Consider the following 27,982-nt stretch of genomic DNA (forward strand, 5'->3'; position numbering starts at 1 on the left):
GGTCTGGCTGTCAGCTCTCTCAACCCGTGCGTGATAGTATGTGTTTCTATGCAGCTGTCGTGCTCAAATCAGGAGAGGCGATGGCCAGTCCAAGCACTGCGCTGTAATCCTCGTCTGAGTTATACGGCCGTTTGGCTCTTCTCTTGTATATTGAACATATTCAGGCCGAGTGTCCTTGCCCATTTGCTTTATGAACTGAATTGACAGGAATCTCAAAAAGTACCAGCAATACGCTCCTGTGAAAAGGATCTTACTGGTAAATTGTAGGAAAAAACATTTTAGACTATTATCCAGAATGACATTTCAATAGATAGTAAGTATTTTATAATAAAAATTCTTACAAAGATTCTCTTGAAGATTAAGCTTTTATTTGATTAGATGCAATTTAACATAGACAGATTAATGATTAATGATTACAGTAAAGTAAATTTAAGACATATTTAGGCTACATCTAGAACTGTGACAGTCTTTATATAAAGTAGTTTAGATACCGGCGAGTAGCTTGTTTAACCCCATCTGGAAAAGAATCCTATAAGAGACAAGTAAAAAGTTTTAATACCATCCTAAATTATATTTATTCCAAAAATGATGGGAATATTTACATACACTGTATTTATGAATAAATTGTAGCATCATAGCTATATATAATGCACAACGACATTCTGAGGCTTGAACTAAACTAAGGACTAATTCATCTTTCTATTGCTATTTACATAATGAAAGTTGATTGGATTCTAGGAGCACAAACATAACTATTTTTGACATAGTTTTGATAAACAAGGCCCAACATATCTGTCTCATTCTCTAATGTTACTAATTTTTGGGGATACAGGATTTAAAAAAATTGCTATGAGCTGTGTGCATCAGACACAATGTTTTATGTAGAAGAAGTGAAAATGTGCCGCACCCAGGGAATTGTACTGAAATTGGAGAATGACAACCCCATTGGAAACAGATTTCTATTACAAGTCTAACATTTTGATACATTAGGTTTTAATGATCTTAGGAACATTGGTAGGTTGAAAGGAGTTGCAATATGCCATGTGCATGATGCCTAATCTCTATTGGTAAACCTCAGGAATGTTAGCTAATGAAAAACTTACTGCTAATGCTAAATAATGTAATAACAGCTTTTCTTTGAAGAAGTTCCCAACTATCTCCTAATGATGTTAACAAACTTTAAAGGGATTGTCCAGGCTTGGGGCTCAAGTCTGCAGCCACTCTGTGACTGCAGACTTGTGACTGCTCACAGTGCACACAGTGCTTGCTGTCAGGATTCTCCAGTGCTGGGAGCGGGCAGTCATACATCCAGCCACATTCCGACTAGACGTGCCCAGCCTCGATCAAGTCACTTGTATTTAGTGGGGCCACGCTCATGTGGTTGGCATGTCACTGCATGTATGCAAATCACATACTTACGGTCATGTACCCTCCAGCTCCTGGCACCGGAGAACCATGACAGCGCGCACACTGCGAGCTGTGGGGATTCACAAGTCTGCAGTCACACAGTGATTGCATACTTATGTCACAAGCCTGGACAATCCCTTTAAGCTGGCCATGCACATGCGATATCTGATGGTGGATTGCCTGTTCATCTGACAGAACATTGTTTGTATATTATTATTGTCTGCCTATCTGTGTACCAGAAAATAAAATCTATGCCAGCTATGAGCTGATTAAGGTCTGCACTGTTATTTAATAAGATTACTGGCCTCACGCTCTTCCCTAAGCTCTTCTCACCTTTTATATACATTTGGTATACAGTACATTATAGCACATTTAGGATTTGTTTTGCAAATCCATTTGTGAATCTGTAAAAAAAATCTGTATGAATCAGTTACATTATATTGTCTCCTTACCTAGTGGGGATTTTGATGCCTGTGCTTTGTCTGTAAAGTGGTTAAAACAACGGTAAGACACTCGCAAGTAAATAATTTTATCTTAGAGAAGATAGTTATGTATATACATAAGCAGAAGCTACAATAACCTACCTGATTTTTTAGAGATCGGATCAGATTTGTCAATGTTTGAAGTGGAGAACTGGAATTCAGGCATTGACCCAAACACAAAAGACCCAGTTGATGGACCCCTGCTCTTGGATTTTACACCATTTCTGGTGGAATCTTTGTAAACTTTCTCTCCTGATCTCTTTACCACAATTGCAGATCCACCCTCCTTGGGTATTGCTCCGGCATGAATGGCAGCTTGGCAAATAGAGGATTCCTAATGATGGTAAGTAAATGATGGTCATGAATAAATCAGTTTTTGTTTGTAGAAATATGTAATCTTCCATTGAACATTTCCAAACCATACAGTGACTTATGAGACACTGGGGTATTTTTGAAACTGAAGGAGAAGTAAAAAAGAAACTTACATCTGCATAAGTATCATTTCCCCATACTTGACTTTTCTGTGTCAGACATTTTTCAGGACAAGTCACCCTTAATAGAAAAAAAAATGAAAATATTTGATTATTCAGTTTGTATATGGATGCCCCTGCTGTCCTAACATAAAATTGGCCTCTTAAAGGATGAATTTGGGCTCGTGATAAGCCAGAAAGATATTGGATTTCGCATTTGCATCAAAGTTTCATGATTGGTACCAAGCAAATTGCTTCTTCAGAGAGGAAATGGACTTAAACTCTATAGCACCACCTATAGCAGCAATCCTACAAGCCACTATCAACCCTTTTTACAAGTCTTACAATATGACTTAGGATAAAAGCCAAATCAGAATCTCAATTTGCAGACACGGTGTTTCGAGTATTGCCCCTTATCAGTGCAAAGTATGAGAACTGGTTTGGCCAGGGGAGAGGCTCTGGACTGAGATCTAAGTGGTAACATTTCTTCTTGTGGAATGACATACCGGCTGTGGCATGCCAATGTAAGAAGACTTTGTACCAACATTTTAAAATTTTAAACTTTAACCAATTAAACAGTTAATATTTCAGACTTTAAAAAGTTTATGTTTCACTACTGATAACACTTTCCTAGTAAATGTAATGTAGCCCACTGATAAATGCCACCGGCTGATCCTAATGAATGGGTATTCCATGGAATAAAAATTGCCTTTGGAAGGTCTCAGACTGGTTTAGAAATATAAAAGTAGCAATAATACTGATCCTAGCTACTTTACCACAACTGTTGTTCCACCACTTACCACTGGTCTTTACTTACTGGTCCCATCTCAACAGATCAGTAACTACTGTACAGTTACGGTGTGCCGAGGCAACGCCAGTATGTAGAGACCAGGAGGAATCTAGTAAGGCTGAGTTCGGATGAGCGTACATAAGAAAATAAAATATTTTTCATTGAGAAAATTAGATGATTTTTAATCCTTATTGCCATCAATATGTCAGCTTTTGACAATTATATTACGTTCATTTTTATATATCAATAAAAATAATCATACAGGTATACAGTTTCCTCTGTTAATAATTCCAATGGATCTGTTAAAAACTGATGCCATATACATGGTGTCTATTTACCATCCTTTTTTTTTGTATGCCCATGAAGTTTAATAAGGTTAATCAGAATCAGAGTGATGTGTCACAATTTTTGCACATGGATCATCAGTCTGTATGTAAAAAATTAATCTGAACTAACCCATTCATTTTCATTAGTCAATGTGCTGACCGCTCATCTGAACAAGACCAAAGGACAAGAATAGAATCTGAAGAGATGATAGTGAGTATTACTAATTTTTATTATACGATTTTTGAGCCCCCTTTTTATAATATCCACTGGAAAACCCCTTTAATCTTATCTTTTATAATTATTAAATAATTGTACTCTAATTGGTCATTGGTAGATATATAAATCCTCTCTAATTCTACCTTGCAGTTCAATAAGCGCAATAATATTTTAGTGTTAACAGAGCAATACTTACAATGTGGTTGGTGCAGTTAAATCCTTGGCTTTTGTCAAACAACTGATAGAAACTAGAAAAAATATAATATAGAGTAACATTGTAATTGAGCAATTAAATATTATAGAGGACTCACTTGAATGTTTTACAAATGGATCAGAGCACCTGTGGTATCCCACAAAGTGGCCATCTCAATGGGATACCGGATTTATACTGTATTCCATGCAAATACTGTGATTTCTGTGTAAACTGTATGTTGTAGCATATTGACAGGTAGCAGTCAGAAGGTTAATCTTCCCTCACAGGGGCTTGTTTACATGACCCAGCTCTGCTTGGTATGCAGAAGTTTCTGAAAAAAGCTGGAACAAAGTCTTTTAGGAAGGCAGGTAGTGACTGAAGCTGAAAAGAGTCACAAGTAAGAGCAGTCAGTAGAGGAAGGCAGAGTGCAATGAGCATATGTTGTTCTCCTGACTGCTGGGTCTGGAAGGAACTGATAAAAAGAAGAGGAGATAGATATTGGGATAATTGTGGTAAATTTCTGCTCTGTTGAATCACTAGAATTCCAGAATTATTACTATATGTGGCTTTATTATTCTACGCGTTTCAGAGTTCAAGACTCCTTCATCAGGATCCACCACAGTGGTATTTCCTGATGAAGGAGTCTTGAACTCTGAAAGCCCTAAGGCTACTTTCACACTAGCGTTGTGCACTGCACGTCGCTATGCGTCGTTTTGGAGAAAAACGCATCCTGCAAAAGTGCTTGCAGGATGCATTTTTTCTCCATAGACTTTTATTAACGATGCAGTGCGACGCATTGCCACACGTCGCAACCATCGTGCGACGGTTGCATCGTGTTGAGTCGGACCGTCGCCACCAAAAAACGTTACATGTAACGTTTTTTGGTGCGTTGTCTGCAGCATTTCTGACCGCGCATGCACGGCCGGAACTCCGCCCCCGCCTCCCCGCACCTCACAATGGGGCAGCATCCGCTGCCCCCGTTGCGCGGCGCTTCCACAGCTAGCGTCGGTGCGCCGCAACATCGCATAGCGACGTGCTACGCACGACGCTAGTGTGAAAGTAGCCTTAGAAAGGCTATTGAGTGAGGCTTACCAGAGGGACAGCCTGAGAACAAGTGAATTGAATTGATAAGACAAGTGTCTCACAGATATCTATCTGCATGTATGGGTCAACCTTCAACTGTGTGTGTAAATTCATCACCAGTTATCTACTATTAGTATACAGTTATTCATCCCATTATTGTTAGTAAAGAGACTGCTGTATTCAATTAACACTGCTTTTTCATGTAGCTGCACAACCATCACCACCGTCATACTCTACCTCACGAGGCAGCTATTGTGCAAATCATCATTTGTCATATTACCCACTCTGAGGTGCGCAAATTTGGGATTCGTTATTAGCCCTGTGTTAAGAGGCCAATCTCCAACTGTCTTCCCACTGTTACATATTTTTTTACATAGCTCTATTGGACGAGTTTGTGGGTATGTAATTGGAGAGGGGGTAAGAGGCTCACTGTGACAGAAATCTTGGCTGAGGTGATGCAGATTATAGACCGCCAGGACCACACATCCTCCCACTGCTGTACACCACACGAAGTGACCACACACCTCTACGCAGACCAATAATCTCTCTCCCTTTATGTTTGTGAATTTTTTTTATTGCTTTGCTGCTGCAACCAAATTATTCCTTTTTTTTTGGAGGGAAAAAACCCAACAAAATGTATTTTGCTATATGTAGCATAACTGAATTGTTTTATTAAATTAAAGTGTCTGATGTGATATGTAGGAGCTATAACTGTTATTAGAGAGCTGGTATGCTTCTTTGGTCCTTACTATTCATTTATTGTCCTTTAGTTTTTTGTTTTGCTATGCTTATTAGGTATGTCTATGTGTGTTTATATACTCGTGCATTGCTTGTCTATTTATTGTTACTGAAACAACTTTCTTACAAAAACAACTATTTATGGCTACCCAAACACTGTCCCAGAAGCCCACACTTGACCCACCACGAGTATGAATACCAATAATTTCTCACATGCTGGTAATTTGAGCTCAGGCTACAGGTCATTGCCTAACAAAACCTCTTCATTGTTATAAAAAAAACACAGGTGCATATTAGTACATGCTATGAGGCTCCCCATTTCATCATGAGAAAAACACTCGTCTGTAACTGCAGCTAAGTATCATGTTATCTCCTTTCCTTTATTAAACAGATTAATTTTGTATATATTCTACTGTTCCTATAGTCATTCTGTGATCATTATGAAACAACAACCTATTGCAATATATTATGCAGTATGGAATAATTCTTGTAAGAAGTAGAATTGTTACCTTTAGGTAGATTTCCTTCCAGTTTTATTTCTGTTCAAAAGAGTAACACAGTATTTATGAATAGCAATTTACACCTATGGTTATGTATCAAATGTTATAATATATGTTTGTGTCTCCCCCAGTGTCTAGTTGGTGGAGTATGAACAGTCACACAATGAATAATAATGCAATATTAGGATTATTTTTTGCCCAGTCCAGAACTGCCAGGAATAGCTTAAGGTTAAGGTTTCTGTGTACCAAAATACAGTGAATTTTAATTGATAGCTTGTCAAAAATGCTATTAATAAATAATCATTTTTTATAGTTATATCACTTATGTTATTATTCCCCCAGAGCAGTTTGTTTTACAAAAAAAACAACTGATTTACTCATCCGTTATTGGACCAGTGCTGAGTATCCACAGCTGCTCCCAATGTCTGTTACTGTCGAAATCACATCGACAGCGCTGCAACCAAACAGTGAGCCCCGCACAAGTTGACGGCACAAGCCACGGAGCTCACTTATTGACGTGGGCGCCGTCCATGTAATACCAGTGCTGCAGACACCCAAAGCAGCGGCACAGCGGAGCATTGAACTCATGGAGGATGAGTAAAGTGGTGATTTTTTTCCTTTAAAAAAACCTTACTGGATATGGGGAAAGGAATTTTCTGTAGACAGAAACCCTCTTTAAGGGCCCATATTTCACAAGAAAATACAAAAGCACTACTGCACACAATAAAAATATCTATTGTTCCGAATAGTGAAGTTTACATGTATATACAATACAACAGCATAAAACATCACTGAGGAAGCCCCGAGCGATGTCATTCCGGTCATTTCTGGTAGCAGGGAAAAAAAACAATAATGGCGAAATCTTCCAGTATGTTGGAGTCGGAATGACGTCACTTGGTGTTTGCACAATTATGGTTTTTGCTCTGCCCGCTGCAGGGCTGTGCTAAGTGCACCCGAGCGGGTCTGCGAGGCTACTGCACATGCGTGATATTTCATTTCACTTATGTGGATGATGCAGGATGAGTCATTCACATCAATGAATGATGTAAAACAGTGATTAGGAACACAGAGGAAGCACAGGTGCCGAAATAGGAAAGCCCATCATTTACATACAGTGCGGGAGCAATTTAAATGGTATTTTTGGGGGCATACAGGGGGAGTCAGAAGATGATAGACACATTTGTGGAATGCAAAGAAGGAGCAGATAAAGGTGGCGGCATTTGTTCAGAGACTTTAAAATCCTTTAAAACATCCATTGGTTAAGGAGAATTAATCATATTTTATGACATAGTCTTTTGATAGTTATTGTATTAAATGATACAATTAACATAATACCAATGATATGCAGTCATGGATTTCTGCCAGTAGAAATGGATCTTACCTGTCGGAGATGTTACATCCCATTTCATCCCTATGAAATAATTAAGAACAACAGATTTTTGTCTGTACAAATTGTCACTTGTACAGAAAAACATTTACAATACTTTAAATCTTTACCCTATACCAGTACAAATCAGCAATATAATGATTTAAAAACCATCAATCCATAAAAGCAGAATAAAACTTTACCTGCAGATGATGCTAAATCCCAATTCATTCCTGAGTTAAAATATAAACAGGTTTTACAAAGATATACGTGTTTAATAAATATTCAATTTACTTAAAGGGAACCTGTCAGAAAGAATTTCTACCCTAAACTAACGCTATGGTTGTAAAGTCGCTGTTATCCTGAGTAAATAAATACCTTTCTTATACCTTATTTGATTTCTTGCACCTGTCTGGGCAGATTTCTATAAGAAAGGTAGTCATTTAATCAGGGTAACACACCTACACATTCATACCATTAACTTAGAGTAGAAATTCTCCTGACGGGTTCCCTTTAATAAAGTCTAATTTATATGTCATATATAAAGGGTTATACAATATTTTTTACAAAGCGTAGTACTTGCATATTTATTGTTAATATGCAGAATAAGCCAATGTAAAGTTTTTTTGTCCCATCCTTAAGTCTTTTTTTTTATCTCTAAATGCCCCTCTGTGCATCTAGTTTCACATAGCAGAATTGGCTGACCTATATTACTAAAACTACATCTCCAAGCGGAACTTTGCTTTTCCTCAGTGATGTTGACCCTTCCACTCTGTTTTGCGTGCTCCTTTTTAGCCTCGCCTCCCTGAGTTATCATCAAGCTAATTAAAGAGTAGAATTAACATTATGCTTCTTTGTACACTCTGCATCTGTACAGTGCCCTGCCTGGCCAATTTGATCTTTTGCCATCTGCATCAGTATAGTTGTCTGTATGGTTTCATATCATTGGTAGTTAGTTCTATCAGAGCTCAACTATTCTGCACTCCTCCAAATCAGCAAAACAGAGCTATGTTTGTTGGCTGCTCTGACAGATCAGTGATGTGAAACTGGTAATGCCACAGTATTGATGCATATGGCAGAAGAAAATCATTTGCAATATGCATCAATAGAGTGACATTTACAGTTTCACATCACTGGACTCTTAGCAGCCGACAAAAAACACAGCTTATCTATTCTCAGACCTTATACACAGAGCCCCATCCTGCAGAATACATGTCCTATCAGCTTCTTGTGTACAGCCAATCCTGCAGTATATCTCTCCTTTCTGTCCCCTCTATTTGCAGCCCAACCTGCAGTATATCTCTCCGTTCCTATCTAGTTACCTATGCAATTGAAATGTGAGAGTCTCCAACCCTGTCTGCATGATAGCCCACTGATCCTTTGGGTATCATTAAATACAAGAAGGTACATTTCTGTCCATTAAATGATTAAAAAATATTGTGATTGTTATTTTTACCCAATGCTAAATTGCTAAGAATGTCTATAGCTCCTGATTACAGAAGCTTGCACATAGAGTCAAGCTCAAAAGAATATAAGCTCCAATGTAGAATACATTTTCATTTTTAGTATTTATCAATAATATTAGTTATTGAATTCTAAAAGAACAAAAAACACTACCTCCATATGAATTAGTGTCCCATTTCATGTCTGTTACAGATTGGAAAATAGCAAATGAGAAACAAAAATAAAGATGCTTCAATAACAATATCTGATAGCACATATAGTAGCCCTTACATCATTATCATAAAAGGAGTCGGCAGAAGGTTCACAAGTAATTAGCAGATGGTAATAATAAGGAGCTGGTCGGTACTCCATGTGATCGTGGTGCTCGTGGAGAGAATCAGCAAAATGGAAAGAAATTCCGGCACTCACGGGTAGAATAATTGCTTATTTAATATCGACAAAAGCCTGGGATGGGCTGATATGTTTGATTGTTTGGATTTCACTGGATTAAATACGCATTTATTCTACACGTGATTGCCAGCATTTCTTTCCATTAGCAGATGGTAGAACCAAAATACCATTGTTTTTCTTAAAAAAAACAAGCAAACAAAAAATCATAACAAAAAAGGCAAATATGTTAATTGATTTATATACAAACTACAATAATCACAAACTATTTTACTTATTAAATTCTGTTTTTGGTTACTACAACCCCACAAAATATGTATTGAGTAGGGTAACTACACTGGAAATACTCATAAGATTAAGAAATGCAATGTAAAACAATTAAAGCCTTATTTTTCAGGTGACAGGTACTCTACACATATCTTCTAGGCATTCTCAATATTTGCAATACTTGAACCTGCTCTATGAGCTTGAAGTGCTATAATAAGTGAAATAACATGGGGTTGTCTAGTTATAAAGTGTAATTTATCATGTTTAGCTGAAATATATAGATATTGACAAACTACTTTACAATGAGGATTATACCAGTTATTTGTAATCACGATATTCTTGCACTAGAAATGAAATTTACCTGTTGGAGATGTTACATCCCATTTAATTTCTATCAAAGAATAAAACAAAATAAACAGATTTCAGTTTGATAAAACAATTTATGTAATTAGTCAGGATATATTTTGTAATGTTTTTCTCCTCTATTGAAACATCGTGAAAACCAATGATCGATTCAAATTAAGAAAAAAAAAAGTATTAACATTATTTTATAGTGGTGTTTGTAATGCGGAGCTTGTTTTAAAGTAAACATTTAACTAATACAGGCTAGGCACCTTTTTATGTTCTTCTGATGTAAAATAATGAACACATGAGATACAACTTATTTGCTGTAAATGTTTTCTTTCAGTAAGAGAAAGCCATACAGCACAATACCTGTTGGTGATCAGAAAAATAAATTCTGTGGTTAAATGTTCTAACAATTTTCCCTCTACTTAAAGGGGATTTATCACCTAAAATAAACACACACATAAATACACTGCCTTGAGGAACCCTTTTCTGCATATTGCTAAAAATGCAGTTAATTTCATAATTTTGACTTTTCTTACTTGTTGTTCCTATATATTCATATGCAATTAAATAAGAAATTACTTTAAATTCTTGTAACAAAAGCTGCAGGTGCAGCAAAAAGAAAAATAATGGCGTCACCACTTTACCAATCCTAATAGATGGTAATGACCAGCACTCTCTTCTTCAAAGATTGTTTGTATTTTATTCAATGAAAGCATCATACATGTCCTTTTACCAATAAAGGAGGGTATTTGCTCTCTGCCCCATCAAAAGGGTATATTTTCCTACTAAAAGAGTGAAATAGTTATGTATTTTACCACTCCCTGAACCTAATTAGCACATTTATAGATTACAGACAAATTGTTACGCCTTGATTGAAAAGTGTGTAAGGGGATGTAAAATATGCCCTTTAAAGCTTGCCATGCTGCTTTATGTATATATATAATGTATTGAATTATTGTCAGTGTTAGGGAAAGTGTAGTGCCTATTTTTGGCCACTAGATGGGGGGGGCATCCTAGTATGTTTAGTAAGGATAGGTTTCAACACTATAAATAGTTAATGTAGGAGGAGTCAGCTGCAGCTAAGATAGGGAGAACTTCCTCATTTTAGGGAGAAGGGTCAGGGTACTCAGACAGTCCACACGGGCTTAAGTGCCCAGGACGATAGCAGCGACCACATAACGTTCACTAAGGGAGAAGCCCAGCCATCCACAATATCAGGCCTGATCAGCCATAGGCCAGTACAGCAGCAAGCAAGGAGACTAAAGACAGAAACAGTGATGGTACAGGGACGCAGGTGGCTCCATTATGTGGCAGCTTATAGTCTGGGCAGATGCCCTCAGAACCGTGATTAAATGACTGAAGGAACTCTCAGATGCAGTGAGCTTGGACCAGGAGTGCGCTGTGTCAACGCAAAGTACAGTACAGATGGGCAGGTCGCTCGCCAAGTGGCCACTGACTTCGGAGGCTGATAATCTCTTGTCTGGGGCTAAACAGATTAAGGAAGATCTATCTGTAGCAGAGCTGAATTGTGAGGACGTTGAGGAACCGTGCGGTACGGTTCGACCTGGGTATGTGCTGGGTGACAGAGAGGAAAGTGCAGGGAAAGCGGAAGAGAAGTGCAATGTAATATCTGCTGTAAATGTTGTGAAGAATATAGATGTGCAGCGTAAAGAAAATAATAAAGTTGTTCATATGAAAGTTGAAATGTACAGTGTCTCAATTTGTGCAACACCGTTCAATGGGAGCCTACAGCAGAGCAGAGGGGACCCCGACAGCCCAGAAAGTGTTGCCACAAGTATGCAAGGAAATGGACATTGTTCTCATGTTATGGGAGGCCAGGGCATAGATGCCCGGGTATCCATGGCCATGAGTATGGCCCTGGCACTCCCTGACAAGTGCATGAGGAAGAACCTGAGTGCAGTGTTAAGTAGTACTTTACTAAGTGCCACAGTGACCCTGGTCACTACCCACAGACTAGCCGTGCGGCAGAGTGGTCAAGAGGCTCCAATTGGCAATTATCTAACATTAGCAGCTAGTTAAATAGCCTGCCAAATATCTGGAAAGGAAAACACCTGGAGGAAACCCAAACATAACACTGACAGCCCAAAATGCCCCTGCTATTCACAAGGCGGCTGAGCTGTCACTCAAAGTACTGACAGCCTGACATAGGTGCATAGGGGGCTGAGCTGTCACTCACAGGGTCCTTAGGATACAGCGAGTGGCGGAAGTGTGACAGCCACATATCAAAATATATATGAAAGTGTGTGAGTTAGGCGGAGGAGCATAATATGATTTATTTTATTCTATAATTCAGATCACACTGACAATTGTCCATGCTTTGAAAGCATCAACTGTTTCCATGGCTGCCTAATACATAATAACAGTTATAATTCCATAAACTTTATTACTAATATTGTAATAATAAAATAAGAAAACCTTATTTTAGGTGAAATTTGCTTTTCAATGAGAATTATAAAAATTATATAAAATAAATACCGGGAGTTGCTGAGTTTACATCCCATTTCATTCCTGTTAAGATTTTACAGCATAAATGAGTGAATTTGAAAAAATGCATCAAAATGGTTTAAATTCAGTAAAAGATAAGAGATTACCATTTGGTGAATTAAGATTCCATTTCATTCCTAGAAATCAAAAGCAACAAAAGTTTTTAAAAACTCTTTTCTTGATAAATACACCAATTATTATGTGTTACATCTTCATGTATATGAAACAATAGTAATGCTCCGTTTCATGTGTTTATGCATTTTGTTTATAAATTAATTCATAAAATGCTTTAATTGTTCTATTAACCCCTTAATAGTGATGAGCAAATATACTCATTGCTCTGGTTTTCCCGTGCACACTCGGGTGATCTCCGAGTATTTGTTAGTGTTTGGAGATTTAGTTTTAGTAACGGCAGCTGCATGATTTGCGACTGTTACGCCGGGATCACACATACGCGAGATACGACCGAGTCTCGCAGGTGAAATCCCTCCTTTGGCGCAGGCACTCCCGAGCGGAGCGTGCAGCCACACAGCAACGCATGGAGCTGCACGCTCCGCTCCCAAGTGCCGGCGCCAGAGGAGGGATTTCACCTGCGAGACTCGGCCATATCTCGTGTATGTGTGATCCGGGCCTTAGACAGCTTGATTACATGTGGGGATTCCCTAGCAACCAGGCCACCCCCACATGTACTCAGGCTGGCTAGCAGCCATAAATCATCCAGCTGAATCAACAAAAACTAAATCTCCGAACACTAACAAATACTCGGAGATCACCCGAGCGTGCTCGGGAAAACCCGAGCAACGAGTATATTCGCTCATCACTACCCCTTAACCCCGGGCCATTTTCCATTTTTGCATTTATAGTTTTTACTACCCTTCCCTTCTTCCCAGAGCCATAACTTTTTTAAAATTTTTCTTTCAATATGGCCATGTGAGGGCTTGTTTTTTTGTACTTCTGAACAACACTATTGGTTTTAACATATCGTGTACTGAAAAAGGGGAAAAAATTCCAAGTGCAGTGAAATTGCAAAAAAAAGTGCAATTCCACATTTGTTTTTTTTTCATGTTCACTAAATGCTAAAACTTACTTGTCTTTGTGATTTTCCATGTCATTACGAGTTCATAGACGCCAAACATGTCTAGGTTCCTTCATTTTAAGTGGTGAAAAAAAAAGATAAACTTTGGTAAAAAAAAAAAAAAAAAAAAGAATGGCGCTATTTTCCGAGACCCGTAGCTTCTCCATTTTTCTTGATTGGGGGCTGCGTGAGGGCTCACTTTTTTTGCACTGAGCTATCGTTTTTATTGATACCATTTTGGTGTATATACGATCATTTTATTGTCTGTTATTACATTTTATTGCAATGTAGCGGTGACTAAAAAAATATAATTCTGGCGTTTTAATTTTTTTCTCGTTACACCGTTTACCGATCAGGTTAACTCTAATTTTAATATTGATATATTGGGTGATTGTGAATGCGGCGATACCAAAATATGTGTATGCTTGATTTTTTTGGGTTTTATTTTGAATGGGCAAAAAGGGGGTGATTTGAACTTTTATATTTTTAAAATGTTTTTAATATTTTTTAAAACATTTTTTTAAACTTTTTGCATGCTTCAATAGTCTCCATGGGAGACTAGAAGCTGCAGTTGTCCAATCGGCTCTGCTACATACAGGAGATGATCAGATCACCTGTATGTGACAGAAATGCTCACTTGCATGAGCGCCGTCCACCGGGCGGCGCTCATAACAATCTGGCAATGACAACCATAGTGGTTTGACGGAGACCTCTGGTTGTCATGCCAACCCATCGGTGACCCGCGATCACGTGACGGTGTCACCGATGGGCGGGATTTCCAGTGTGCTTGCCAGAAGCGCGAATTAAATGCAGCTGTCAGAAACTGACAGTGGCATTTAACGGGTTAACAGCTGACATGTGTTCAAAATAGCTGCCATGTGTCGGGAAAGATGTGGGCTCAGTGCCGAAGCCCACATCAAAGGGAGGGATTCCGACATTGGCAAATTATTACGCCCAACATCGGAAAGGGGTTAATCTGTTCTAGAAAGTGGCAGTATTTCTTTCCTTCTTTAAAAAAGTCATAACATTATTACCTGCTGGTGAATCTCCATCCCATTTTATGTCTGTCAGGGAGAGAAGAGCAGATAAATCCAATGTGAACTGACTTTAACCCCTTCACCCCCGGAGCTTTTTCCGTTTTTCCGTTTTCGTTTTTCGCTCCCCTCCTTCCCAGAGCCATAACTTTTTTATTTTTCTGTCAATTTGGCCATGTGAGGGCTTATTTTTTGCGGGACGAGTTGTACTTTTGAACGACATCATTGGTTTTACCATGTCGTGTACTAGAAAACGGGAAAAAAATTCCAAGTGCAGTGAAATTGCAAAAAAAGTGCAATCCCACACTTGTTTTTTGCTTGCCTATTTTGCTAGGTTCACTAAATGCTAAAACTGACCTGCCATTATGATTCTCCAGGTCAGTACGAGTTCATAGACACCTAACATGACTAGGTTCTTTTTTACCTAAGTGGTGAAAAAAAATTCCAAACTTTGCAAAAAAATAAATAAATAAAATTGCGCCATTTTCCGATACCCGTAGCGTCTCCATTTTTCGTGATCTGGGGTCGGGTGAGGGCTTATTTTTTGCGTGCCGAGCTGGCATTTTTAATGATAGCATTTTGGTGCAGATACGTTCTTTTGATCGCCCGTTATTGCATTTTAATGCAATGTTGTGGCGACCAAAAAAACGTAAATCTGGCGTTTCGATTTTTTTTTCATTACGCCGTTTAGCGATCAGGTTAATGCTTTTTTTTATTGATAGATCGGGCGATTCTGAACGCGGCGATACCAAATATGTGTAGGTTGGGTTTTTTTTTTATTGATTTATTTTGATTGGGGCGAAAGGGGGGTGATTTAAACTTTTATATTTTTTTTATTTTTTTCACATTTTTTTTTACTTTTTTTTTTAACTTTTACCATGCTTCTATAGCCTCCATGGGAGGCTAGAAGCAGGCACAGCCCGATCGGCTCTGCTACATAACAGCGATCATCAGATCGCTGTTATGTAGCTAAAATGCAGGTGTGCTGTGAGCGCCGACCACAGGGGGGCGCTCACAGCCACCGGCGATCAGTAACCATAGAGGTCTCCAGGACCTCTATGGTTACAATGTACAAGCATCGCCGACCTCCGATCATGTGACGGGGGTCGGCGATGCGCTCATATCCGGCCGCACGGCCGGATGCGGTAGTTAAATGCCGCTGTCTGAGTTTGACAGCGGCATTTAACTAGTTAATAGCGGCGGGTGATCGCGATTTCACCCGCCGCTATTGCGCGCACATGTCAGCTGTAAAAAACAGCTGACATGTCGCGACTTTGATGTGCGCTCACCGCCGGAGCGCACATCAAAGCGGGGGTCCCGACATGTGACGTACTATTCCGTCACATGTCGGGAAGGGGTTAAGTCGAATGTTCTGAAAATTGCAGGTCCCCAGGAATTCAAACATATGCTATTTGATTCACGAGGATCATAAAATAAAAAGAATGCTTTGAGCCAATTCACACACTGCCACAGGTTCCTTTAAAATTCTTTAAAACTTCTACTGGTTAAGGAGAATTAGTCATATTTTTATGACATATTCTTTTGATAGTTATTGTATTAAATGATACAATTAACATAATACCAATGATTTGCAGTCATGGATTCCTGGCAGTAGAAATGGATCTTACCTGTCGGAGATGTTACATCCCATTTCTTCCCTATGAAATAATCAAGAACAACAGATTATTGTCTGTACAAATTGTCTCTTGTACAGAAAAACATTTACAATACTTTAAATTGTGACATCTTTACCCTACACCAGTACAAATCAACAATATAATGTCTTAAAAACCATCAATCCATAAAAGTGGAATACGACTTTACCTGCTGATGATGCGAAATCCCAATTCAATCCTGAGTTAAAATATAAACAGGTTTTACAAAGATATACGTGTTTAATAAATATACAATTTACTTAAAGGGAACCTGTCAGGAAGAATTTCTACCCTAAAGTAACGCTATGGTTGTAAAGTCGCTGATATCCTGAGTAAATAAATACCTTTCTTATACCTTATTTGATTTCTTGCACCTGTCTGGGCAGATTTCTATAAGAAAGGTAGTCATTTAATCAGGGTAACACACCTACACATTCATACCATTAACTTAGGCTAGGTTCACATTGCGTTAGGGCATTCCTTTTAAAGGATCCATTTCAAAGAGGCATTAACGTTATATAACAGATCCGTTAACGCGCCCATAGACTTCAATTAGTGGTATGCATCCTAACGCATGTCAAAATCAGCATGTGTTAGCGATGGTCCATTACTTTGTGATGCACCTTCGAACGCGGACTACAGCGTTTTTAAGTACATTACGGTTAATGCACAGTGAACAGAAGCATTCGCTGCACATTGAACTCTATTGCTAATGCATGCCGACGCAATGCAACCGTGCGTTAGAGCGATCGCAAAAATAAAGACAATTTGGAGCACATCGTTAGCGCATCCGTGTAACAGATCCGTTAAACGGAATGCCTTAACACAATGTGAACCTAGCCTTAAAGTAGAAATTCTCCTGACAGGTTCCCTTTAATAGTCTAATTTATATGTCATATATACAGGGTTATACAATATCTTTTACAAAGCACAGTACATGCATATTTATTGCTAATATACAGACTAACCCCAATGTAAAGTTTTTTTTATCCCACCTTTATGTCTTTTTTCATCTCTAACTGACCCTTTGTGCATGTAGCTTCACATAGCAGAAGTGGCTGACCTATTATTACAAAAACTACATCTCCCAGTGGAACTTGCTGTTCCTCAGTGATTTTCCTTCCATCCTGTCTTGCGTGCTCCTTAGCAGCCTCGCCTCCCTGAGTTATCATCAAGCTAATTTAAGTGTAGAATTACGGTAATCTTATGCTTCTCTGTATACTCTGCTTCTGTACAGTACCCTGCCTGGCCAATTTGATCTTCTGCCATCTGCATCACTATAGCTGTCTGTATGGTTTGATATCATTGGTAGTTGGTTCTATCAGAGTTCAACTATTCTGCACTCCTCCAAAGCAGTAAAACAGAGCTGTTTGTTGACTGTTGCTGACAGATCAGTTATGTGAAAGTGAAAATTCTGCAGCACTGATGCATATGACAGAAGAAAATCCTCTGCATTATGCATCAATAGAGTGACATTTACAGTTTCACATCACTGGACTCTTGGCAGCTGACAAAAAACACAGCTCATCTATTCTCAGACCTTGAACACAGAGCCCCATCCTGCAGAATATGTCCTATCAGCTTCTTGTGTACAGCCAGTCCTGCAGCCTATCTCTCCTTTCTGACCCCTCTATATACAGCCCAAACTGCAGTATATCTCTCTGTTCCTATCTAGTTACCTATGTAATTGAAATGTGAGAGTCTCCAACCCTGTCTGCATGATAGCCCATTGATCCTATGGGTATCATTAAATGCAAGAAGGTACATTTTTGTCCATTAAATGATTAAAAAAAATTGTGATTGTTATTTTTTACCCAATGCTAAATTGCTTAGAATGTCTGTAGCTCCAGATTGCAGAAACTTGAACGTAGAGTCAAGCTCAAAAGAATGTAAGCTCCAAGGTAGAAAACATTTTAATTTTTAGTATTTATCAATAATATGAGTTATTGATTTATACAAGAACAAAAAACACTACCTCCGTATGAACCAGTGTCCCATTTCATTTCTGTTACAGATTGGAAAATAGCAAATGAGAAACAAAAATAAAGATGCTTCAATAACAATATCTGATAGCACATATAATAGCCTACATCACTATCATAAAAGGAGTTGGCAGAAGGTTGTCAAGTCGTTATCAGATGGTAATAATAAGGAGCTGGTCGGTACTCCATGTGATCGTGGTGCACGCGGAGAGAAACAGCAAAATGGAAAGAAATTCCGTCACTCACGGATAAGAATAATTGCTTATTTAATCTTGACAAAAGCCTGGGATGGGCTGATATGTTTGATTGTTTGGAATTCACTGGATTAAGTGAGCATTTATTCTACACGTGATTGCCAGCATTTCTTTCTATTAGCAGATGGTAGAACCAAAATACCATTGTTTTTCTTAAAAAAACAAGCAAACAAAAAACCATAACAAAAAAGGCAAATATGTTAATTGATTTCCATACAAACTACAATAATCACAAACTATTTTACTTATTAAATTCTGTTTTTCGAAAAAAGAATTCTATTCAAATAATTTTAAAAGGTTACTACAGTCCACAAAATCTGTACTGAGTAGGGAAACTACAAAACTGAAATGCTCATAAGATTAAGAAATGCAATGTAAAACAATTAAAGTCTTATTTTTCAGGTGACAGGTACTCTACACATATCTTCTAGGCATGTTCAATATTTGGACCTGTCTATGAGCTTGAAGTGCAGTAATAAGTGAAATAACATGAGGTTGTCTTGTTATAAAATAAATTTATGTTTAGCTGAAATATTTAGATATTGACAAACTTCCTTACAATGAAGATTATATCAGTTATTTGTAATCATGATATTCTTGCACTAGAAAACAAATATACCTGTTGGAGATGTTACATCCCATTTAATTTCTAAAAAAGAATAAAACAAAATAAACAAATTTGAGTTTGATAAAACAATTTATGCAATTTGTCAGGATCTATTTTGCAATATTTTCTCCGCTGTTGAAACAGGGTGGTAACCAATGATCGATTAACCCCTTAAAGGGAACCTGTCACCCCCAAAATCGCTGGTGAGGTAAGCTCACCGGCATCCGGGGCTTATCTACAGCATTCTGTAATGCTGTAGATAAGCCCCCGATGTTACCTGAAAGAGGAGAAAAAGACATTAGATTATACTCACCCAGGGGCGGTCCCGCTGCGGTCCGGTCGGATGGGTGTCTCCGGTCCGCTCCGGCGCCTACTATCTTCATTCCATGACGTCCTCTTCGGGTCTTTACGCCGCGGCTCCGGCGCAGGCGTACTTTGTCTGCCCTGTTGAGGGCAGAGCAAAGTACTGCAGTGCGCAGGCGCCGGAAAAGTCAGAGAGGCCCGGCGCCTGCGCACTGCAGTACTTTGCTCTGCCCTCAACAGGGCAGGCAAAGTACGCCTGCGCCGGAGCAGCGGCGGAAAGACCTGAAGAGGACGTCATGGAATGAAGATGGGAGGCGCCGGAGCGGACCGGAGACACCCATCCGACCAGACCGCAGCGGGACCTCCCCTGGGTGAGTATAATCTAACGTCTTTTTCTCCTCTTTCAGGTAACATTGGCGGCTTATCTACAGCATTACAGAATGCTGCAGATAAGCCCCGGATGCCGGTGAGCTTACCTCACCAGCGATTTTGGGGGTGACAGGTTCCCTTTAACGATCAAAGGTATTTTTGATTTTGCAGTTTCATTTTTTGCTCCCTTTCCTCCCAGAGCCATAACTTTTTTATTTTTTGGTCAAAATAGCTGTGTGAGGGTTTTTTTTGCGGGACGAGTTGTACTTTTGAATGACACCATTAGTTTTACCATTTTGTGTACTAGAAAATGGGAAAAAATTCCAAGTTCGGTGAAATTGTAAAAAAAAGTGCAATCCCACATTTGTTTCTTGCTTGGCTTTTTTACTAGGTTCATTACATGCTAAAACTGAACTGACATTACGATACTCCAGGTCAAGGTATAGACACCAAACATGTCTAGGTTCTTTTTTATCTAAGTTGTAAAAACAAATTCCAAACTTTGTTAAAAAAAGCCACATTTTTCGATATCCATAGTGTCTCCATTTTTTGTGATCTTGGGTTGGGTGAGGGTTTATTTTTTCGTGCTGAGCTGACATTTTTAATGATACCATTTTGGTGCAGATACGATCTTTTGATTGTCCGTTATTGCATTTTAATGCAATGTCATGGCGACCAAAAAAAGTAATTCTAGCGTTTTGACTTTTTTCTCACTACGTCTTTTAGTGATCAGGTTTATCCTTTTTTTATTGATAGATCGGATCATTCTGAATGCGCTGATACTAAATATGTGTATGTGTGATTTTTTTTATTGTTTTATTTTGAATGGGGCGAAAGGGGGTGATTTGAACTTTTATATATTTTCTTTTACTTTTTTAGTTTTTAAAACTTTTTTTTCTCCTTGGGAGACTAGAATCTGTCACAACCCGATCAGCTCTGCTACATACAGGCGATGTTCAGATCGCCTCTATGTAGTAGAATTACTCACTTGTTATGAGCGCCGACCACCGGGTGGCGCTCATAGCAATTCGGCAGTGACAACCATGGATGTCGCCATGAGACCTCTGGTTATCAAGTCAACTAACCGGTGACCCGCGATCACGTGATGGGGTCACCGGTGGGTGGATTTCTGGCCCAATGGCTGGAAGCACGAGTTAAATGCTGTTGTCAAATGCATCATTTAAGGGGTTAGTAGCCGCAGGTGGATCGCGATTCCACCTGCGGCCATTTGGGGCACTGGTCAGCTGTTCAAAACAGCTGGCATGTGCTGTGAAAGATGTGGGCTCCAGAGTGAAGCCCACATCAAACGGAGGGAGTCCGATGTGAGCGTAGTATTATGCCCAACACCAGAAAGGGGATAAAATTAAGAAAAAAAAAATGTGTTAACAGTTTTCTATAGCGGTGTTCGTAATGCGGAGCTTGTTTTAAAGTAAACATTTAACTAATACAGGATAGGCCCCTTTTTATGTTCTTCTGATATAAAATAATGAACACATGAGATACAACTTATTTGCTGTAAATGTTTTCTTTCAGTAAGAAAAAGCAATACAGCACAATACCTGTTGGTGATCCTACTTCCCATTTCTTACCTGAATTATAAACACAAAATTAATTTCTATGGTTAAATGTTCTAACAATTTTCCCTCTACTTAAAGGGGATTTATCACCTAAAATAAACGCACACATAAATACACTGCCTTGAGGAACCCTTTTCTACATATTGCTAAAAATGCAATTAATTTCATAAATTTGAGTTTTCTTACTTGTTGTTCCTATATATTCATATGTAACTAAATAAGAAATTACTTTAAATTCTTGTCGCAAAAGCTGGAGGTGCAACAAAAAGAAAAATAATGGTGTCACACCTTTACCAATCCTAATAGATGGTAAAGACCAGTACTCTCTTCTTCAAAGATTGTTTGTATTTTTTTCAATGAAAGCATCATACATGTCCTTTTACCAATAAAGGAGAATATATGCTCTCTGACCCTTCAAAAGGGTATATTTTCCTACTAAAATAGTGAAAATAGTTACCGTATATACTCGAGTATAAGCCAAGATTTTAAGCCCATTTTTTTGGCTGAAAGTGCCTCTCTCGGCTTATACATGAGTCATTGTCCCAGGGGGTCGGCGGGGGAGGGGGAGCGGCGGCTATGACATACCACCTGCTCCTGGCGAGGTCCCTGCATCACCGGTCTCCGGGCGCTGACAGCGTCTTCCAGGAGAGGTGACTATCGTGCAATGCGCATTATACTCATCTGAGCCGGTCACATGGTACCGTTCATTACAGTAATGCATATGGACCTGACTCTACTCCCAAAGGGGTGGAGCCGTATATTCATTACTGTAATGAGCAGTAACAGTGACCGCTCAACGCTGGAAGAAGCTGTCAGCGCCCGAAGATGCAGGGTCCGCGCCAGGAGCATGTGAGTATAATGTGCATTGCGCGATAGTCACCTCTCCTGATTCCGGCGCCGCTCCGTCTTCCACGTCCTCTGCTGTGACGCTCAGGTCAGAGGGCGCGATGACGTGGTTAGTCCGCGCCCTCTGCCTGAACGTTAGTGCAGATGACGCAGAAGACACAGCAACACCGGAACGAGGACAAGTGAATATAGCAAGTGCCGGGGGCCTGAGCGACGAGAGGTGAGTATGTGATTTTTTTTTAATCGCAGCAACATCATATGGGGCAAATATCTCTATGGAGCATCTTATGGAGCCATATTCAACATTTGTGCAGCACTATATGGGGCAAATATCTCTATGGAGCATCTTATGGGGCCATAATCTGCATTTGTGGAGCATTGTATGTGGCAAATATCTGTATGGAGCATCATGTGGGGCTATAATCAGCATTTGTGGAGCATTACATGGGGCAATTATCTCTATGGAGCATCTTATGGGGCCATAATCAACGTTTGTGCAGCACTATAAGAGGCAAATATCTGTATGGAGCATCTTATGGGGCCATAATCAACCTATGTGCAGCATTATATGGGGCAAATATCTGTATGGAGCATCTTATGGGGCCATAACCAGCATTTGTGCAGCATTATATGGAGCAAATATCTCTATGGAGCATCTTATGGGGCCATAATCAACGTTTCTGCAGCATTATATGGGGCACATATCTGTATGGAGTATCTTATGGAGCCATAATCAACATTTGTGCAGCATTGTATGGGCCAAATATCTCTATGGAGCATCTTATAGGGCCCTTATTAACCTTTATGCAGTACTGTATGGGGCAAATGTGTCTATGGAGCATCTTATGGGGCCATTATTAACCTTTGTGCAGCATTATATGGGACATATTTTAATATGGAGCATCTTATGGGGCCAATCATGAACTGTATGGAGCATTATATGGGGCTCCTTATTCAATATGGATATTGAAAAACACTTAACCTACTGATATCTCAATTAATTTTACTTTTATTGGTACCTATTTTCATTTTTTAAATTTACCGGTAGCTGCTGCATTTTCCACCCTAGGCTTATACTCGAGTCATTAAGTTTTCCCAGTTTTTTGTGGCAAAATTAGGGGGGTCGGCTTATACTCGGGCCGGCTTATACTCGAGTATATACGGTATGTATTTTATCACTTCCTGAACCTAATTAGCACATTTATAGATTACAGACTAATTGTTACTCCTTGATTCAAAAGTGCATGAAGAAGAACATGAGTGAATTGTTAAGTAGTATTTTACAAAGTGCCACCATGACTCAAGTCACTACCCACAGACTAGCCATGAGGCAGAGGGGTCAAGAGGCTACAATTGACAATGATCTAATATTGGCAGCCAGTTAAATTTAATGGGTTATCAGCTGCAGGTGGGCTGTGATTCCACCCGTAGCTGTTAGAGTCACATGTTAGCTGTTCAAAACTGCTGACATGTGCTGGGAAAGATGTGGGCTCAGTGCTGGAGCCCACATAAAAGGGAGGGATTCCGACTTGGACTATTATTACGCCCAATGTCGGAAAGGAGTTAATTTGTTCTAGTTAGTGGCAGTATTTCTTCCTTTCTTTAAAAAAAAAGTCTTGACATTATTACCTGCTGGTGAATCTCCATCCCATTTTATGTCTGTCAGGGAGAGAAGAGCAGATACATCCAATGTGAATTGACTTTAAGTCGAATGTTCTGAAAAATGCAGGTCCCCAGGAATAAAAACAATATGCTATTTGATTCACGAGGATCATAAAATAAAAAGAATGCCGTGAGCCAATTCACACACTGCTGAAGATGGCAGCAGCCAGAGAGCAGGCTTATTACATCAAGTACCACCACCCATGCTTTTGCTTTTCCATAATGTCTTGCAGCTATCACATGGTCTAATGCAGTCAATTAAGGGGGACTATAACAGGAACTGTAATAGATAAGTGCAGGGAAAGTAGCTGCCAATTTAGAACTTTACATATTAGGGACAGGAAGTCAGAGAGCACAACTGATTACACATAGAGATAGAAGAAGGTCTAAATCTGATTGTGGTGTACTAGTGTAGCACAGAAGTACATTGAAAATGGGAGCAGTAGTCTCAGTCTGTGAATAATAATTCAAAGATTATAGTGATAGGAAGGTGCTGGACCTGCAGAGTCAGTGTCACTGTGACTGTGAATTAATTAATCTGAAATATACTGCAGTTACAGCACCTTAAAATGGCATGTAAAGTGTTGGCACCACTGGTCAAAATTACTTTTATTTTGACAAGTTAACCCCTTTACCCCAAGGGTTTGCATGTTAATGACCGGGCCAATTTTTACAATTCTGACCGCTGTCCCTTTATGAGGTTATAACTCTGGAACGCTTCAAAGATTCCCAGTGATTCTGACACTGTTTTCTCGAGACATATTGTACTTCATGATAGTGGTAAAATTTCTTTGATATTACTTGCTCTTATTTGTGCAAAAAATAGAAATTTGGTGAAAATTGTGAAAACTTTGCAATTTTCCATCTTTGAATTTTCATGCCCTTAAATTACAGAGATATGTTATGCAAAATACTTAATAAGTGACAATTCCCACATGTCTACTTTACATCAGCACAATTTTGGAACCAAAATGTTTTTCTTAGGGAGTTATAAGGGTTAAAATTTGACCAGCAATTTCTCATTTTTCCAACACCATTTGTTTTTAAGGACCATATCACATTTGTAGTCACTTTGAGGGGTCTATATGATAGAAAATACCAAAAAGTGACACCATTCTAAAAACTGCACCCCTCAAGGTGCTCAAAACCACACCATGTCGCTTTTGGAGAGCCCATGATGTGCCTAAAGAGTGGAAACCCCCCACAAGTGATACCATTTTAGAAAGTAGACACCCTAAGGAACTTATCTAGATGTGTGGTGAGCACTTTGAACCCCCATGTGCTTCACAGAAGTTTATAATGTAGAGCCGTAAAAATAAAAAATCATATTTTTTCACAAAAATTATCTTATTGACCCTAATTTTTTATTTTTCCAAGGGTAACAGGAGAAATTTGACCATAAAAATTGTTGTGCAATTTGTCCTAAGTAAGGAGATACCCAATATGTGGGAATAATCCACTATTTGGGCGCATGGCAGACCTCGGAAGGGAAAGAGCGCCATTTGACTTTTCAATGCAAAATTGACTGGAACTGAGATGGGACGCCATGTCGGGTTTGGGGAGCCCCTGATGTGCCTAAACATTGAAACCCCCCACAAGTGACATTTTGAAAATTAGACCACCTAAGCAACTTATCTAGATATGTGGTGAGCACTTTGACCCACCAAGTGCTTCACAGAAGTTTATAATGTAGAGCCGTAAAAATAAAGAATCATATTTTTTCACAAAAATTATCTTTTCACCCCCAATTTTTTATTTTTGCAAGGGTAACAATAGTAATTGGACCCAAAAAGTTGTTTTGCAATTTGTCCTGAGTACGCTGATACCCCATATGTGGGGGTAAACCACTGTTTGGGCGCTTTTCAATGCAAAATTGACTGGAGTCGAGATAGGACACCATGTCGCGTTTGGAGAGCTCCTGATGTGCCTAAACATTGAAACACCCCACAAGTGACCCCATATTGGAAACTAGACCCCCAAAGGGTCTCCTTCAGGTCCCTAGCCGTCTGCTTCCCGCACTGACTGACTGCCGGCCGTAAGGCAGTGGCACAGCACAGCAGTGACGTCACCGCTGTGCTCTGCTTTCACTTTATGGCGGCACTCAGTCAGTGCGGGAAGCAGACGGCAAGGGACCTGAAGGACACCGGAATGTGAGTATGTACTGTTTTTTTTTTTTTTACTTTTACGCTGGTAACCAGGGTAAACATCGGGTTACTAAGCGCGGAGCTGCGCTTAGTAACCCGATGTTTACCCTGGTTACCCGGGGCCTTCGGCATCGTTGGTCACTGGAGAGCTGTCTGTGTGACAGCTCCCCAGCGACCACACAACGACTTTCCAACGATCACGGCCAGGTCGTATCGCTGGTCGTGATCATTGGAAAGTTGCAAAGTGTGACAGTACCCTAAAGGTTGACTCTTTATAATCACTGTCTGTTACCCATTTTGTGGGTATTTAGGAAATAAAAGACTGCCAGAAGTGCGTGGAGGCGTCTTACTCTCTTCTTTACCTTGGCTAAATCAAGTGAGCATGTGTATGGGTGGTTTGAAAGTAATATCTGTCGGATGAACAAGGTTTATGGCCAGCTGTAATATTAAACTATTTAGGAATTAAACAGAGACACCTGTAATTTCTTTTTGAAATGTGCTTTAAAGAGAATCTGTCAGTAGGATCAACCCTCCTAATCTGTCCATATGGGCATGCCGGTTATAAAAAGTTGATTAAAATGATGCCTTGCTATTAGCGAACTGATAACTTATTTCAGAAAAATCCACGTTTTTCAAATCTGTAAATGAGCTGTTCCAGGCTATGGGGAGGATGATGCCTGGAAGATTCCTGTGCCTCCAGAGACTATTTTAAATAAAAAGGGGAGTTACCAGTGTAATACATGTAACTAACAAAAGAAATGAAATTTGTCTTCTTGTAAACACATTTTTTGCAACTCACTGAGCTTTGTGTTGGAGGAATACTGCAGCCCTGTCTGCCGGTGAGAAGGAAGTTGAAGCTGAGAGGAACCTGCAAATGTTTTACATATACTCACACACAGCTCAGCAGGGAGATCAGGAGAGCAGAGAGCGGCCATTACACATCACACTGGTAACTTCCCCTTCATGTAAAATAAGCTCTAGAGGCAGAATTATCTTACAGACGACATCCTCTCCACAGCCTGGTAGGGGTCATTTCATAAAACTATAAAAGATGATTTATCAACAAGGCATCCGATACGAGGCATACAGAGATGACTTTTTCAGCCGTTAATAACCTGTATGCCTTTATCCATAGTTTAGTTAGGTGAAATGTAGTGACCTATTCCCATTAAAAAGTTTTTCTCATATTCATAAATAAGTAAAATTGCAAACTGCTTGAATGACTATGGTGTAAAATGTAGACTAGCCGCTATATTACAGCTACCAGCAGCTTACATAATATGTTTTGTATGTTAAAAAAATAAAAAAATTACCTTCTACTGAGTTTACATCCCATTCGAATCCTTCTGGAATTAGAATGCACACATTAATTTAGATCAATTGTATCACATAGATTTTATTTTCTAAAATAAGCAGGAATACCAATATATTTTTACAGTAATCAGTAAAATATTCAGCTAAGAAGTTAGAATTCTAAACAAAATAATATAATAATTGTTTCACATTTTTAAAGTACAAAGAAATATAATGAATATTACCTTCTAGTGAATTTATGTCCCATTTAAATCCTGTTTACATTTAGGATACAAATATTCAGCAGTTAATTTTAAATAACATATCATTGTTATATTTTTAGCATTTGTGACACTTACATTTTTTACATTTAATGTTATCATAACTATTGATTAGTTTCTTTTTCCTGCAAACCATAAGCATGCTGCTGCTGTAAATCCAGTAATTTTTCGGTCTTTCAAATTACTTTTTATTTTAGCCATCAAGGCAAAAAGATGTGACTGATGTGACTGTAGTTACCTGTCTTTGGTAGCTGGAAAGAAGTATGGGCATAGCGAGACCTCTGGAATTCATTTATGGACATGAGTACAAATGACTCAGATGATGGTCCATGACTTTTTGTTGTTATTCCATTT

The 27,982-nt window shown here is 39.0% G+C and overlaps 1 protein-coding gene across 1 annotated transcript; it reads right to left on the reverse strand.

The window, feature by feature from the left end:
• Positions 1-348: 348 nt before the first annotated feature.
• LOC143788592 (vitrin-like) lies at positions 349-27,620 on the reverse strand. The gene is made up of 21 exons (XM_077278376.1): positions 27,593-27,620; positions 27,368-27,400; positions 23,878-23,907; positions 21,385-21,414; positions 19,166-19,195; positions 18,286-18,315; positions 16,480-16,509; positions 16,284-16,313; positions 14,656-14,685; positions 12,654-12,683; positions 12,538-12,570; positions 10,052-10,081; positions 9,190-9,219; positions 7,776-7,805; positions 7,588-7,617; positions 6,216-6,245; positions 3,889-3,940; positions 2,375-2,441; positions 1,992-2,223; positions 1,860-1,889; positions 349-529 (listed from the first exon to the last, which is right to left on the reverse strand). The coding sequence occupies exons 6-21, from the start codon at positions 18,311-18,313 to the stop codon at positions 507-509; spliced, it is 735 nt and encodes a 244-aa protein (XP_077134491.1). The 5' UTR covers positions 18,314-18,315; positions 19,166-19,195; positions 21,385-21,414; positions 23,878-23,907; positions 27,368-27,400; positions 27,593-27,620; the 3' UTR covers positions 349-506.
• Between the last annotated feature and the right edge of the window lie 362 nt (positions 27,621-27,982).

This window comes from Ranitomeya variabilis, chromosome 8 (genome assembly GCF_051348905.1).
Source record: "Ranitomeya variabilis isolate aRanVar5 chromosome 8, aRanVar5.hap1, whole genome shotgun sequence".
Classification (NCBI taxonomy): domain Eukaryota; kingdom Metazoa; phylum Chordata; class Amphibia; order Anura; family Dendrobatidae; genus Ranitomeya; species Ranitomeya variabilis.